The sequence below is a fragment of the Fundulus heteroclitus genome, chromosome 13 (assembly GCF_011125445.2).
Source record: "Fundulus heteroclitus isolate FHET01 chromosome 13, MU-UCD_Fhet_4.1, whole genome shotgun sequence".
Classification (NCBI taxonomy): domain Eukaryota; kingdom Metazoa; phylum Chordata; class Actinopteri; order Cyprinodontiformes; family Fundulidae; genus Fundulus; species Fundulus heteroclitus.
Genome location: NC_046373.1, coordinates 27163012 through 27180723, shown reverse-complemented (window position 1 = coordinate 27180723; position 17712 = coordinate 27163012). Strand labels below are relative to the sequence as shown.

General features: G+C 37.5%; 1 protein-coding gene across 1 annotated transcript; it reads right to left on the bottom strand.

The window, feature by feature from the left end:
• Positions 1 to 979: 979 nt before the first annotated feature.
• On the bottom strand, positions 980 to 17167 carry styk1a (serine/threonine/tyrosine kinase 1a). The gene is made up of 10 exons (XM_021322256.2): positions 16935 to 17167; positions 15368 to 15423; positions 8345 to 8590; positions 7790 to 8242; positions 7415 to 7596; positions 5493 to 5561; positions 5148 to 5359; positions 4852 to 4892; positions 2927 to 3023; positions 980 to 1443 (listed from the first exon to the last, which is right to left on the bottom strand). The coding sequence occupies exons 2-10, from the start codon at positions 15420 to 15422 to the stop codon at positions 1248 to 1250; spliced, it is 1551 nt and encodes a 516-aa protein (XP_021177931.2). The 5' UTR covers position 15423; positions 16935 to 17167; the 3' UTR covers positions 980 to 1247.
• Positions 17168 to 17712: the final 545 nt, after the last annotated feature.

Genomic DNA, 17712 nt, shown 5'->3' with positions numbered 1-17712 from the left:
GCCTTTACAGTTTAAACCTTGGCTTTAAATTGAGAAATCCATCTTGGACTGCACAAGTTTTGTAAATTCTGAAATATGCTACCCTGTGACAGATGCATTTATTTTTTTCTTATAATTTTTATGATTCCTGTTGGGTTAAGTGACAAAGATTCAAATATGGTAATATCACACAGAATTCAACAAAATGTTTTGCTTACTGTAGATGAAAATTAATTATTGTTCTTAATGATTTTTCTTTTAAATCACCAAGCAGACATGTTGACACCGAACAACACAGGCAAGAATACTTATGTCTGATATGAAGATCATGACATTACTGCTTAATCAGCCAAGCAAACTGGCCTGGAATCCTGCGAGTCTGACTCAAACCACATTGTTTGTAATTTAACTACTGAAAAAAATTACTTTTTGATCATATTCTGATTATTATATCCAGTTGGAAATACACATATGTCAAGTACACCAGTAACTTGGAGGAGACTGTGTTTCTGACAATCTTTATAGAAATGTTTGCATCCAGCCTGTTGTCTTTGTGAAGTCTGCTAATGCTGTGATGAAGGTTTCAAAACCAGATGCAGCACTGAAAGCTGCAAAGGCCACCCATCGGCCGATGCAACAATTGGTTACAATGGAGGCAGCACATTTCTTTGGCATCTCTTCCTGTTCCTTGGGGGGAAAAAAGGGACGGCGGGTGCTGCTTCTCGCCCAAGACTAGTTTGATCTCCTGTAAGCGAAATAGTGACAAGACTTTTTCAATGTCCTCCAGACAAGAAAAAACTTGATTTAAATTAAAAAAATGTTTTAAAAAATCCTAATTTGTTTGGTCACTGCAAGTAAAACATGCATCATGTCCTAAATTATTTATATTTTAATGATTCTTTGTAGTGATGTGAGCTGAAAAAAACAAGCAACACTTATTTTCTTTGTCTTTAAAGAAAAACCAAGTAGAAAATTAGAATATAGCGTGTATTTGCTTTTTTTCTTTAAAGTCCTAGACAACCACAGTACTATTTACAAGAAAATATACATATTTACAAATAATAAGTTACCTAAAACGTAATAAACCATTGTGCTTCCTATTTTAAGTGTTCCAACATTGCACATAAATAATGCAAATAGATTTCATAAACTTTATCCCCCTTTTTCTGTGCTGCTTTGCAGCAGTCTTTAGTGCTTCAACAAATTTGTCCAGCTGGACTGGAAAACATGGCTCCAACGGAGTGTCTTGTGGTGACAGTTCCAGCCAATCAGAGCACGGCGTAGTTGAACGCCTCTCCGTATCCCGCTTCCCTCATGTACTTCTCCAGGTTCAGTGGCTCAGGCACTGTAAGAACTGTGCTCCCATTGGCTGATGTCTCTCCTGCACGAAGCAGCCTGATCAGTTCTGGTACCGAGGGACGCCCTTGGGGGGTCCATTGGCAGCACGATTTCATGATGGAATACCTGCAAACAGAGTGAAAAAAAACTGTAAAGAAATACAAAAAAAAAATGTGGCTGTACCATTTAATTTATTGTTTGGGATCCCCAGGAGATGGGCTTTACACCCAGCAACTCATCGTTAAAAACACACATAGTACAGTTACAATCAAAAAAAATATATAACAGATAACAAGTTAAGCATACATATTAATATAATCATCATAATTCATACAAAATGTGTAATTATTAACCATCTCATATATAATTTGCTCCTAAAAAGCTTTCCAATGTTGAATTTTTTCTAAGAATTAATGGTAAAGAATGCCATTCTATTATTGCTCTGTAAGTGAAGGTACCTTTGAGAAAGTTAGTTTTTGCTCGAAGAATTAGAAACCTTCTTCAGCTGCATCTCTAATGGCATATCCATGAGAGTTTAAATTGTTCTTTAACTGGACAAACAAAAAACGTGGACTTTGGAGTTTTAAGATTTTCCATCTTGACAATAATAATAAAGCTAACACCCTGTCCTGGATTTTTAGCCAAGCTTTAAATGCATGGTATTTATGCTGGTCCTGTAAGAATAATTTCTTTTTGCATTTGCCCATATTGTCTGACAGTAGTCAAGCTGAGAGATAATTATTAATGTTCTTACTGCTAGCTTTTTCAAATTAGCTGGCAAAAATTTATAACATTTTCTTATTAAAGCTAAAGTCCTGTCCATATTCTTCACAACGGCTTCTATGTGTCTTGACCAAGACAGTTTATTATCCAGATAGACACCAAGAAGCTTTAGTTCTGTTACTTGTTCAGTGAATGTGTTATTTATAACTTAACTTTTTGTTTTGAATGTATTTAATATAAATGTATTATCTTAAACCCATTGCTCTACAATTTTCAATTGATTGTTTAAATTTGTTGTAAATCCAGATATTAATTTTGTAGATGCATACACGGTAGTATCATCTGCGTACATTGCAACTTTTGCATGTTTTATTGTGAATGGTAGGTCGTTTCTACAACTTTTGTAGTTGCAGAATACCACAGATTTGTGGATACCACAGTAGGTATGGCCTGCATACAATATGTTTTTATGGGATGCAAATATGCTAACAATAAACCGTCTTCAGTAAAGTTTAAATTGTGTATTTTGACATATTTAAAACTCATTATCAGGATTTAATCATTTCTAACCTAATGTTCTGTAAAACAAGGTGGTTAAGTCACCTTTTCTTGAAGGTTAATATTCACTAATTTACTCCAAACATTTCCAGATGCGATGAGAATAACCAGAAAAAACAACAGACAAATCAGTTATCATCAATTACAAAAATGCAGTTTTATATTATAACTTAAATAATTGAGTAATTTTTCTAATGTTAATTTAAGTTTATGAATCATTCTCTGTCCAGCTACAGCAAACCCCTAACCCCCCCACATCTGGATGTGTGGACACAACATTATGCCTATGTGTTTCTGCACTAAGACTGCTTTCTGCTGCGGTTCTTACAGTATGGTGGAGCAGTTGGTCGGCCGTTTCACAGTTTTTCCTCTTTGGAGATACTGCAGAAGTTCAGTCGACAAGATTTGAGCAAAAGGTGGGTCACCTAAAAGCAAAGAATTATTACATTATTTTACAATCTTATTACTTGTTGGCTATCTTTAAAGCATTTCCACAAGTAGGATGAACATATTCTTACCAAAGTTGTTAACTTGCTTAGGAGGTTTATATTATTTTCTGCTGGTAAGTTTTGCGTTTTAGGCATTCTTTCTGCTCAGTTCTTCCAAAGAAGCATGTAGAATCACAGTATGGGCTAAAGTCTTGAGCTAATTTTCACTTGCTTACTTGTTTTTTTTATTCCTTGGCTTTAAGCATCAGCAGATGTAATTTGACCTTGCCTTCAAAATCTAAAATAAAAGTCCACACAAAATTCAATCGGGGTTACATAGCGCCAACAGTAGTTGGCGCTATGTAACACAAATGGTTGCAATACAACCAACCAGAGGAAGAGCTTTACTATAGGTGAAAGTAAATCAGAGAATAAACAAAGTATCAATCAAAAACTGAATAGAGAATTGCAGAAAAGATGAGATGTTGAAGAACATGGAGATGGTTTTACAGGATTAAAAAGGCAGGAAACAGTGGGAAGATTTGATCATAACTATACCTCATTCTACTTTTGAAAATACAAAAGTATTGTACAGGGAGTTATGACCAATGTGGGGAAGAGGGAACAGTAGAACTTGTTATACCGGTATGTCCGAAATGTAAGCATGAAAGAAGATTTATGCTAGAATGAAAGTTTGAGAAACGTATAAGCCAGCATAAGTCTGGACAGGTATTACCAGGTAGGCCTGTTGACAAGCACCTTTTTTTTTTTTTTTTTTTTTTTTTTTTTTTTTTTTTTTTTTTTTTTTTTTTTTTATATATTGCAGTTATTGGTAATTCTTGGTTGTTTTGTTTTCTTTTTTTGCCCTCCTAAAGGGAAAGAGGGATAGAGTTAAGAAATCATGTAGTATTTTGTTTTAAGGGAGTACTGATGATGGTGAAGTGGGTCGTTTTCCTTATTGTTTACACATTTAATAAACTCCTCTGTGATTTTTTTTTTCCCCCACAGTTTGTTAGGGTTTTTTTTCTCCATGATTGCCATTTAACCACAATAAAAAAAACTGACCCCCTGACCCATTTTAATACATTTTAGCATTCATGAGGTGCTTTGCATTGACCATTTGTGGTTGAATCTGGGCGTGTTGAGAGCTAAACATGAGGCGGAACCAGGTACGCAAATGTTCAGGTGCAGCTTTGCTCTACAAAGGAAAAATACGTACCAGTGTGCGTGCGCATGGTTTTATAAATCTGAATACTTTTCTAAGGCACGCCATTTTCCTTTCTTTTTTTTTTGCCGTATGTACACTTTTAATATGGATTCCATACAACGTTTTATAAATGAGACCCCTGATCTTTTTGCATACAGATAAGATTTTAATAATTTTTTTTCTTCGCTTTGAAACATCTCTATATTGTTTCAGTTTTTGTGTAAATTTGCCATTAGAAGCACCAAGTTCTGGTCTGTTTTCAGCTAACCGTAGATGGACACCTGCAGTCTGTGTTTTTGAGTTTCATTGGCTTTTTTTAGACTTATTACTACTTTTTTCCTCATCTTGGGCCGTTTCTTTTTTTGTTTTTAGCTGGTTTCACTTTGACAATAACCATTTCTTTGCAGAAAAAAAGAATTTTGCTTCCAAAGTGATTTGTTCAACGTTGTTCAAATGTAAACTTTATATGATTTGCTATGTGACATAAGAAAGAGGAATGGACGGCAGACTGAGAAACAATATCTATTACATAGAGGGAACAAAAAGCTATTTAATTTGGAGTCAATAAGATTTTTGATAATCAACAGTTTTGCTCACTAGTGTGTGTAGAGTACTCACCCAATGTAACCATTTCATAAAGGAGGATACCAAAGGACCATCTGTCAAAATAAGTGTGAGATAACATTAGGTAACTCAACTGAAATATTGTGAGTACCAGGCTAAACTGCAGCATTTACAAAATCCAGATGTGCAATGAAAACATTTTATGCAGCAAATATGTCAGTCCAACATATAAGTAACTTAACATCCTGATGTACAACACCCAGAATCATTCTTGAGAAAGAAAAATGTCAATAGTAATTATTAACTAACGTGATTTCATTATGTTTGTTACAGAGAACTTGAAGACTTACACGTCACTTTTATTACTGGCCGTCCTCCTAGCCAGAAGTTCGGGCGCCTGCCACTTCTTCAGCTCCACGTCGTCCGCCAGCCCCGCGGAGTTGGCCCGCGTTCTGTGATAAGCTGAGCTCAAGCCCCACAGTTTGGCCGTCATGTCGGCACCGACCAGAATACTGCGAGCTCCTATGTTCCCGTGCACAGAGCCCTGATTGTGGAGGTAATCCTAGGAGGTGAGAAAGAGGACAAGGTAAACTCAGATATGAGTAAAAAAGTGGCAGAGCAGTGGTGAAATTCAGAAATGAGGAGGCTATGCAGAAGTGAACCAAATAAAGCAGAAATACAGCGGTGCAACTTACCAGAGCAGAGGCAACTTGTCCTGCCATGGTGAAGATCCTCTTTTCTGTCATTTCATGGCTTGTATTTCCCTTCAGTGAACGAAAAAGGGTGCAATAAGAATCCATTTGTACCAAGTCAAAGCACTTTCAGGTAAGATCTCCTGGATGTTTTGAGGTTTAAGCAAATTTCATTTCTCCTTATGGCCCTGCTTTTCTGGTTAGCCCAGAAAATGTAACTTATGCAGGGCGTGTTGAAAAATGTGGCAGTTGTATTATACCAAGGAACACCTTTATAGTTTGAAAGTTAAAACTAATTTATGATTTAAACATAATTCACATCTGCTGCTCATCTCTGAGCAGGGAAACCATTACGTCAAACATTTGTAAAAAGGTGAGTTTCTACTGCTGAATGTTGAACACAGAAAAAAATTATATATCAAGTATAAACAATATAACCAGAGAGCCAATGGTTCTGTAGCAAATCTTGGGCTTAACTGGATATGGGCCCCAAATTCACTTTTTTTGGCTTTTGACCCAATATAAGTTAGTCATTTTTATTTTTATCTGGTATATGATGAGTTTCCATGTTGCTTTTTCAACTTATGTCAAACTTTTATTTAATTATTTTATTTGTTCTAGATTGTATCATTTTATTCATTTCTTTTAGTCTTTTTTTCATCACCTTGGCCAGCAGTTGTTTTTAAAGTGCTTTATAAATGAACTGGTTATTCAGTAAAGTTTAAAGAACTGTTTTTGGTCACCACAGCCAAAATCTAAGTCTAATCATGCAAACAATGCAAAGAGTTTTCTAAAGGAAATTGTTTTGAGAAAAGGCAGATCATAGCTCACACCGTCTATGTGACCTTCAGATTAGTTCAAGGTCAGTGTGTTGACAGCTTCATGCAATTGGTTTCCATGGCTGAGGCAAACAGAGGCCACGATGCTGCATGCACATAGAAGACCAAATACATCTGCATGCAATGCTGTGTGCCACTCTGCCCTGGGTGCTTTGGTAACATTCATACATCTTAGGAGTGTGACCATCAAAGTGTTAGGAGATGCAGAGACTAAAATGACAGTTCATGTTTTCTTCCAACATGCAAATAAAAGCACTTGGTTATACTGTCCTACGTTCTTATAGAACTGTGAAAAGCCACAGTGATGTTTTTCACATTCAGGTTAAAGATTGTTGGCTATGACTGTGATTGGTTTTCTTATTCAGTTCTAAACATTGTGCCTATATAGTGTTAAAATTTAAACAAAATATGTTGAAATTTTTTCAAAGCATAAAATGAAGCAATTGTTTCTTTATTTACAACAGAATACAAGACTGTTCTTTTTTTTTTTACAATAAAATTCATAATGTTTTGTGTTGAGTGCTACATGCTCAGGCGCATGTAGTCCAATGTAGTGGACATTTCTGTAACTTCCTGGAAAAATTCAATTTAAAAAAAAAAAGTTCTTATTTGTTTTTTTTCATGCCCTAAGAAGAGTAAAAACACATATAAAAAAATTTCAGGGATTCATAATTGATGCATCAGAGGGTTTTAAAAACTTGTGGACAGTTGAAGCCGTTATGGCCTTAAAGGGGCATATATGTATGTATATGTATGTACAGTATGTGTGCGTATATATATATATATATATATATATATATATATATATATATATATATATATATATATATATATATATATATATATATATATATAGTGGTGCTTATGTATGTATGTACAGTATGTGCACCATAAGCACCACGATGTGAGAAAACTATTGATTTGTGTTTTTCAATTGTTCAATGTGGGGTTTTTTAAACAAATGAAAATGGCTGATTTATTCACAGATGGTATTGCGCCTTCTCAAGCCGAGCACAGTTTAAACATCGGTGTGAACCCAAGGTGGCAATGTTATTATTCTGTCCGAGAAGAACTACGGTACTCTACCTCTCTGCACTTCCACAGGAAGCCCAGCAGGTCTCTGTGCCTCAGCTCCTCCATCACGATTACCAAAGGCGACCGTACTGACACCACACCCAGCAGGGCAGGAATAAAAGGGTGGGGGCCCAGTCCTCCCAGGAAGGACGCAAATCCCAAAAAGTGCTGTTTCTCATCGTTGCTCGCATTTTCTGTAGAAAAATGGTGGACAAGAGAACCGATTAAAAAAAAGGTATACATTTCAACCTGGGGGTTTTATTTATAAGTAAGTTAAAATTGATGTCTGATTGTCCAAATTTCTTTTTTAGAGACATTACAGTTACTATTTTTATCAGAAATGCACAGTTTGCTGTCAGTATGTCCACCTGGAACAGCCATGCTTACCTTTCAGTGTCCTCAGGATGACGTCCCTGTTGTCCATGCGGGCTCTGTAGAGGCCTATTGTGTCGTTAGGTTTCACGGAGAGAGAGGGCGTCAATGCAGTGACGTTGCTTAAGTTTCCAAAAGACCTCTCTGTGGATGTCTGCGGCGCTACAGTCCCATGCCTCTCTGGAGAGCCACGTCTCTCTGCAGCCCGACGCCTCTCTGGGGATGCATGTCTTGTTGCAGCCCCATGCCTGTCTCTATCCGTATGTTGTGCTGCTGCCCTATGCCTTTCAGGGGATGCATGTCTTGTTGCAGCCCCATGCCTGTCTCTATCCGTATGTTGTGCTGCTGCCCTATGCCTTTCAGGGGATGCATGTCTTGTTGCAGCCAGAGTTGGCTTCACGTTGTGATGTGTGTTTTGAACTCTCATCGGCACCTCTTCATGCTCCAGAGGGTTAATTCCTGGGGGCGCTTTTGACAGGAAAAAAAAAAATGCAGAATATAGCATCTGTTTGTGTTGTCAGAAGGAATTATTTCACAAATCAAATCAAATCAGTTGGTTTATTTGCTTACCATCTATGCCTTGGAGATGGTGCCTGTGGTGGTTGGGGTGGCGGTTGTGATGGTGGTTGTGGTGCTGGCTTTGGTGTGTGTTTCTGTGGTTTGTGGTGTGCTGGGGGGACTGGTATTGTTTGGGGGTTCTGACTCGTGTCCGCTGATTACAGCACAGCAAAATAAAAATCAACGCCAAGACGATCAGGGTGAGCGAGAGCAACACCGCAGGGACGACGATCACGGCGAGCTGATACTCTCGTGCTACTGTGGGGAGAAAAAGCAGAAGAACACACGTCTTAACGTCAGGTCCAAGACAATGCGAATGCGTTTTAAATGTTTAGACCACACAAAGTTCTAATGTTCTATTTGATTTCCAAAAATGGGCAACAACAGAGATTATCCTCACTAACAGCTCAGTTTCTTTGTAAGTGTAAAGTTTACGCAGGTCTGATTTCAGCGTTTTATTTCTTTTGTTTAACAGGATAATGGCTTTTGAAGAGGACGATCCTGCTGCTGACAGGAATTCCTGTCTTTCTATTACATTACGTTACATTATCTTCTCTTTCCACCAGTGATTATAACGTTGACACTATATGTAGCCAGACATGGCAGTAGTCTGGTAAAGATATGATGATAAATGATACATTTTAGAATAAACAACAACATTGTAATAAAGGTTTTCCATCCATCCATTATCTATAATTTAGAGAGTATGGTTAACCTAACGGTCATGTTTCTGGACTGTGAGAGGAAGCCGGAGAACCCGGTGAGAACCCACGCATGCACAGGGAGGACATGCAAACTCTGTGCAGAAAGAACCTAGGCTGAGGTTTCACCCTAGGACCTTCTTGCTACAAGGCAACAGTGCAATCAACTGCACCCCAGTGGTGGCTAATAAAGGTTTCTTTTATTTACTTATTTTTCTCAAAAGAGAAAAAAATAAAACAGCATTAATCGGGGGGAAATCTGTTCTCATTTATATTTTATAGGTGCACTGAGCAAGTTCCACAGTTTTTGCACAAGCCTGCCCCCTCTGGTGACCTGTTGAAATTACACCAGTTTTGTGCACGCACATGGGAGAAGAGGAAGAGGAAGAGCATCTGCCACTTCCATTGCACAGCTCTTTTGTTTAGAGGCGTAATGTCTTCTAAGGTAAGAAAGTTACCCATGCACACAGCCAGAGAATATGACCTGAATCACACTATAGCAGTTGCCGATAGAGGCAACTGCGGTAAATAGAGGAACTGCATTCCGTACGTCAGGCAAAGGGCATGTATGGGAAAGAAAGAATATTACTTTTTAACTTGTGCAATACTCCTTTGTTAAAGAAATGTCATATTAAACATATTAATACCTTTCTTAATAATCAATTAAAATATTTATTGCCATTATAAAAAACAGTCCTTTCTTATTTATGCCATTGCCAAGCAATGTTCCACTGGTATTTATATTTTTTTTAGTTCTAAGTTTTTGAGGCCTCCTTATCACCTGAATCTTCAGTTCCCACATTCAAGTTAGGACCCTTGCTGGGCCGCTCCACAACGTTTGTATTTCCTCCCAGGCAAGGCAACGCAAGACAAATTTATCTGTACAGCACATTTCAGTGCAAGGACAACGCAAAGTGCTTTATATGATTAAAAAATAGGAAAATAAGAACAGAATAAAAGCAAGTTGGAATAAAATGTAGAACAATGTAAACAAAATAAAACATGGGAAATGAAAACTAAAAGCAAGTATTAAAAACAGTTGGACTACAATCTTAAACTAATGATGTTTCAGTAAAACAGTTTAACTAGAGCAGTCAAAGGTAATCCTAAACAAATTTGTTTTTAATCTTAATTTAAAAGAACTCAGGGTTTCAGCACTTTTACAGTTTTCTGGAAGTTTGTTCCAGATAAGTGGAGCATAGGAACTAAATGCTGCTTCTCCGTGTTTGGTTCTGATTCTGCAGAGCAGGCTGGAGCCAGAAGACCTGAGTGGTCTGGAGGGTTGATACACTGATAACAAGTCTGTGATGTATTTAGGTGCTAAGCCATTCAGGGATTCATAGACTAACAGAAGTATTTTAAAGGTATACTATGCAACTGGGGTTGATTTTCCAGCGAGGCTCCCCCCAGAGGGCGAAAGTAAAAGTGCACTGTCGTAAAGATGCTCAGCTGTTCTGGTTCCTCCGTCAAGCCAGGCGCGGTTGTTTTGAGCTTAGCAGACAGGCGAACGCAACTGACTAACACAGTGAAGGTATGAACATCAAGCTTCCCGCAGCGCAATCTTGGCGAGGCTCGCCAGTTTTATTATTATTATTGTTATTATTATTTTTTTATTTTTTTTTTTTATGTTGGCGAGACGCTACCACCACCGCCTCGCCAAGCCGCAGCCGCCGCCGCCGCCTCGCCGCGGTAGTGTCTCGCCAACATAAAAAAAAAAAAAGATAATAATAATAATAATAATAATAATAATAATAATAATAATAATAAAGACCTGTCCAGGGTGTACCCCGCCTCTCGCCCAGTGAACGCTGGAGATAGGCACCAGCAACCCCCGCGACCCCATGAGGGATAAAGCGGTTCGGAAAATGGATGGATGGAATAATAATAAAACTCGATATGCTTGCATGTTTATTTGACGTTAACACACTGTTCTTTGTTGTTGCTTTCGCGAGTGCATATAGTGAATGGCAGGGCAAAAATACATGGAGTTCTCGCCGTAAAGCGAGACTTCTGTGTGTGCGGGCCGTGAGCTCTTGCAATTCCAAGTGCGGTATTTCCCCCACAGACCCCCAGGGCGGCCGAGAAAACCTTTGTTCGACCTGAAATGACTCATTTAATCATCCAAATCGGTATGGAACACATTAATTAACTGAAAAATGTTTCATAGTATGCCTTTAAAGTCTATTCGCTGAGATACAGGGAGCCAGTGTAAGGACTTTAGAACTGGTGTGATGTGCTCTACTTTCTTAGTATTAGTGAGGACGCGGGCAGCAGCGTTCTGGATCAGCTGCAGCTGTCTGATCCACTTTTTAGGCAGACCTGTGAAAACACTGTTGCAGTAATGAATTTGACTAAAAATAAACGCATGGATTAGTTTTTCAAAATCCTGCAGAGACATCAGTCCTTTAACCCTGGAAATGTTCTTCAGGTGATAGAAGACCGATCTTGTAATTGTCTTTAGATGCTTTTGGAGGTTCAGGTCTGAGTCCATCACTACACCCAGATTTCGGGCCTGATCAGTGGTTTCTAGCTGAAGCGACTGAAGCTGTGTGCTTACTCTTGATTGCTCCTCTATCGGTCCAAAAATTATTACTTCAGTCAGTAGACACATGTCGGTGAAACTAAAAGATTACTTTAAAACTAAGTCTTTAGGAATATCTTTTGGCCTTTCTGTAAATAAACAATGTATCAGGTGTAAAGGTTGCACGATGAGGGTCATTGCTCTTTGTGCTGCTTTATAAGGGTGATACCACAAGTCATTTGACTCCAGCTGGTTTTGTAGACTATATTTACATTTACATGACTTTTGACTGTCCTGACATCCCAGCTAGCTTATGTCCATGGTAGCTGAGGCAAGGACTATTATACAAATGAGGCGACAGCTGCTAGCAAGTTCAGCCATGCCGTAGCTTCACACGCATTTCTCACCCTGTGCAGAATATATTAAGCACACCCTAATAGTATTTTAAAAACACTATTCATCAAGATGACCAAAGCTTGTGGAGACAATCCTCAAAAGACTTAAAGTTGTATTTGCATAAATAATCAGTTCTACAAAGTACTGACACAGACAGCCTGAATACAAATGTACTTTTTTTTATATTTGCAGAAATAAAGAAAAATAATTGTTTGTTTTATTTCCTTTTAACAATTGATTGTCACTTTGTCTTGGTCCTTTATCTACACAACAAAATGCATTGCAGTTTACTTGACAGATATGAAAAACCTTGGGGGTTTTATTTACGCTTTCAAATTAAGGTATGTTGAATGCCATGATGTCTTAAACAAACCTCAACATACGTTTAAACCTCATTTTCCTTACTTAAAAACTCTCAGAATGAACTTGACTAACTGTGACCTGGTGCATTTGATTTTGTAGCAGATGATGAGAAATCATGAACAAAACTTGATGAATAGAGAAAAATAAAGCATCTGTTGTTTATTTGTATGATCGTGTAGTGCAACGTTAAGTCAACGCAACTGTGTTATGGACTAGAAGATTATCTTGAAGTTAGCTAACGATCTTGCAAGGTTAATTAAGAAATCTGATTGGATTTTTAAATTGCTTTATCACTGACCAAAAAAAAAAGTTTATACACCAGTTGTTTGATTACCTGCATTTTCCTCATTTTACAGATTTAATTGCAAAACTTCATGGTGACACTGGAAAGCCATTATTACCACACCAATAGTCATTTGTCTAATCCAGATTCCTGAAGCAGATGAATATTTTCATAATTGACCTCTTTTGATGTTAAAACGAAAGGAATTTCACACATGCAGTTCAGCAACATTAAACCTTTAAATGCATATCTAGCTTTAACTTGTTTATTAAGGGACGTTTAATACCTTGATGATTTTATTCTTTATATTGTCATTCAGTTCCTTGGACTGCTCCCTGACCTTCATGTTGACTTCCTTCTCCGCCCTTTAACTGTTGCTCTTTGTTCATATAAAACTGATTCCATGTTAATTCTGGCGTTGCGTATCACATCCATGGTTTTACACACCCTGTGTTGTTTCACACAAAGCTCAGCCAATCCTCGTATTAGATGCTGAGAAGAATCTAAAGCTCCTGGTGTGGTTAAAAAAAGTCTCAATCTGGTTCTGGCACATTTTAACGAATGCTATGAGCTTTGTGGAATGTGATGAATCACTTTGTGACATGCTCATTAAAGGCTTGGCTTCAGCTTTCAAGAACAATGCTTTGTTTACCAAGGATTTCTAAAGTTCTCGTTCTGCTCAGTCAATGCTACAAGGCTTAAGTCAATATAAACCCTAAATTAATCCCTTATTAGAGAAAGGGTGAACGGCAGTTGCTTAATGATGAAAAACAATACAGATACAGATATTATCTTTCTTACCACACACTATCTATCTACGGCTGCTTTCTAGGCATTGGTCGGATTTAGAGATTGAGAAGTTGCTTTCTAACAGTAGTTATTTTCTCATATTTTCTATGTGTAGGGCTATATTTTGAACATTTTCTTCTGACTTCTTGTTATACATTGTTTTGCCTTGAATTCAAGCTTTTGAAAAATCCCTCCAAAATACATTAAAATGTTCGACTCAAGGGGGAAAAGCATGCAGCGATCTTCAGCGGCCGTTCTCTTTATGTTTTTAAATAAATCAAACGGAAAAGGGAGGCAGCTTTTCCTCATGCAGTGCTGGGAAAAGAAAAGAAAACTGTTTTTGCTTTGTTTGGTCACACCTATGTGTTTCAGATCATTATTCATATGTTGTTGTTTTTTTTTATCAGATGAAGCGATACCTCAGTTTCGAGGTGAAACATCTACAGATCAAAACGAACATAAAGCCCACATTTAGAAAAAAAACATCCAAATCATTCCTAAAACTAAAAAATAAAACTCTGTGGACTGACAAGATAAATGTAGACCTCTCTGGCAGGTGTCCATTCTTTTCAGTCGAGAATTAAACTAAATACAACATTGGATGGGGAAGACTGCCACGTTTGTAGTCAAACATGGGCCGGTATTTGGTTGCTTTGCTGCCTCATGAGATGGATGACTTGGTGAAACACCAATTCAAATTATATCCAGAAAATCTATAGTCTGTGGTTTCAGAGTTTGTTAAATGTAGCTTGCTGTTTTATTGTTAGTCTGGTCCTTTGTGATCTGGGTTCTTCCTGTTTTCCTGCTCTCACAGCCTCCTGCTGTTTGGGAGTTTTGAGTCTTTCTCAGGCAGCGTTGTGTTTTGGACGCGTACTGTCATCCAGTTTCTGGTCTCCATGTTTAGTTTCTGTTCTGACATTCATTTCGTTTGATTCCCTCTGTTTCTGCTTTCTTTATTGGGCCAGTGAAGGATCGACTCTGATCGGACTCTGGTTAATTCGTCTCCACGTGTTCTCTTTTTTTTCTTTTTTTTCAGTAACGGCTGGTTATCGGCTTTGCTCTGGTCCGTGTTTGTGGACCCTCATCTTTCATGCCCTTCACTTTTTTGGGGCGAGTTTTTGGTCATCTTGGACTATGGTCTATGTTTTGAAAAGTTTTATTTTAATTACTAACTTCTCTTTTTTTTCATATTAACCTCTGTCTCCACTTGGCTGAATTTGGGTCTTAAAATTCCTGCTCTTGGTAGTTGGCAGCATATATAGATTTATATTTGCAGCTCATAAAACAAATAATACATTCTTGTGTTATTGATTTTGAGGCAGTAGCTGCCCTGAAAACCTTCTAAAATTCAAATAAATTGGTATCATTCTAATAATTGTGAAGAAATGACTTTGAGTTTCTTATTTCTAATGTTGTTATATCAGAAATTATGTATGGTGTTATCTAACTTTGCCATGGTTAATATTTAAAAGTCCTTAATCTAAGACATTTCTATATCACTGAGCTTTTTCCAGTTTTTCCCACATCTGTGGGAAAAACTGGCTGTGAAAAATGGATTTTATGATTTGACAAGATTAGAGGGTCTTTCCTTGACAATTTGTTACTGATGTAATTGACCAGTTACTGAGATACATTATATTGAGTGTAATGCAAGTACAGTACCATGTTTATTGCCAAAACTCACTTTCTAATTCTTTAATTAGCAAAAGGTTGGGTCAGCTCCAGCATATTTACATCAGAGTTTATAATCCACTTGCATGCTGCTTTATAATCTAAGATGTTTACAAGCTGTTCTATTCCAAGTTTTTCAGTTTCATAAAGTAAAAGAAAAATAGCAAGCAAGTGATTAGAGTGGAAATAGGAGAGTTGATAGATGAGATTTAAAACTAAAATTAGGTTAAAGACAGGATAGAGGTTTCAGCAGAAGAACTTTTAAAACAAATTGTTCATGATGATGAAGACGGAGAGCATTTGTTACTTACTACAGAGCCTGTCGTCTGGTTGACAGGGACTAATATCAGTGTAGTTGGATGTCATCCTGTGGAAAAAGTGGAAAGATTAAAAAACAGCCTTTTCAGCAATGCTAGAGATTAGCTAGAGTTCAGCATTTCCAATGTTCAGCAGCAATCCTAAAACAGAACTGAAACGCAGTTCTATGATAAAACATGAGGTTAAAGGAGAAGTAAAAACACAGAGAAGAGGGAGTTCCTTTCATGTCATTAATGGTTATAACACCCCTTCCTCACCCTGGGGACTTTTTTATATATTAACATATAGGAATTCACACATCCGGTTACAATAGGAGAAGTTCAGCAAAGATTTTAAATATTACTAGTTCTCCCAAAAAGGAAATGCTGACATTATAGAACGTATGGTTTATGCTGTATTAGCAGTATTATACAAAAGCAATAACTTGATTTAAATGGAGATCAATGGGGCAACTTTAAGGGTGAGTGTCTGGGATCACATAAAAATACAGACGTTGAATCAAATCTAATGTTGTTGCTATTCTTTGACTAACACACATGCCCCAATTCCCCTATCATCTATTTCTATGAAAAATAGTTAGCTTTCTGTATTATCTATTTTAAAATTTGGAAATAAATAATAAAGACTTTTAAGTAGATAAACTGAATTAAACAATTAAAATCCTGAAAGGGATTTCATTTATGGTTGCTTTGAGCAAGTCTATTAAGAAATGTGAAAAATAATTAATGTAAGATGATTTCACAGCAGTCCTTGGGTTTGGGAAACTACCTAACCCAAAAAAGTACAAAAGTAATTCAGACGGTACCAAAACAGGGGAGCAGCATAATGAGACATTTTCAATATCCGGAGTTTTTAATGTTTGTTTCCAGTCAGATAATTTTTTTATCATAGTTATGTTGTTGTTTCTATTAACAAAGCTATTTAACTCAGTTAAATGTCAAATCTCTTGGTGATACAATGGGATTTCTGGGATCAGTAAAACAGCCAGACAAACATCTGATCAATGCTGAATCATCCTATTCCATCAGGGTATATATAACCGCAAATCCTATAATAGTTCATGTGCGCACACGTCCTTAAAAAGTGCAACATGGCATGCAAAAAAAAAAAAAGCATTTGTGGAAAAGCAAAACACAGAAAGTCACACAGACGATGTTTGGCTTTTGCCATGGATCTGTGTCACTGAACCAGTTTGACTGCATTGTTCGCTGACTGTCACGTCCTGCTACGACTGGGATCAGCTCTTACTGTACAAGCACACACAATAAAAAAAAGTGCCATCCCACAGTGTGTACAGTAGTACTGACATGGAGGCATGTATGGAAAAGTTGTTGCAAATTTGTGGGTTGAGGCAAAATTACCCTGAATATGAAAGTGTGCACATAATCATGTAAGAAAATATCAAAGTTGTGAAAGGGATTCTATCTACTGACAAGAGCAGTTTGTGGGTTAGATTTAAATCTAAACCAACTGTGAAATGAACTGCATTTTAAAATGTAAAAACAAGACAAGGACATAATCTTCTCTTTTCTTCTCAAAGCCCCAGTATTTACATCTTACCTGGCCACCTATGCCGGACTGCTCAGGTGTTAAACTGTCTGTCTGGCAGGAACTACAAATGTATAGTTTCCTGCTCGGATTTCCTTATATGGTCAAAACTGTAGAGTAAATTCCAGCTCTTCCTCTCGGTCTCCATGGTTTTCAGCAGGTAAATCCACAAGCAGATACGTTTCCATCAGAGCTGGAATAAGTTTGTTGGAAGTGGAGTTTCTTCTGTGTTGTTACCAGCATAGTGCGATCCTCCCACTCGTCCTTCCACTTCTGTCTGGCTCTCAGGTTTTCCACACCCACATCCCGCCCAACGCCTTTTCTTTGTCACTCTCAGCACCTGCCTGCAGGGTGTCGTCAATCTGGCTTGTATGAACTGTATGCACTCGTCATGCATCGCATGAAAATTGAAACGGACGGCTTCGGGGGTAAAGGCGGTACAATCAGCCTTTTGAATTAGGAGGTTGCAGCCGCGTCTCGCTATACATTGAGTTCCTGAAAAGATTTGCCTCTGTGGTGTGTTGCCCTTAACATCTAAGCTTAGATATTAAGCAAATGTATAAAACAATTTGATTTAATTAGCTGTTTTGAACTGAAATCTGAATTCTTGGTGCTACTTGAATGTTACAACACATATAACCGAGCTACAGAGACTTGCAAAAGTGCTAATTTCTTTTTTAGTCCAGTTCATTTAAATTCAAAGGTACTTTATTAATCCCAGCAGGAAATTAAAGGTTCTTGTAACTCTTATAATGCAGGTTTCTTTAAAGCATTGCTGTAGATGCTGATG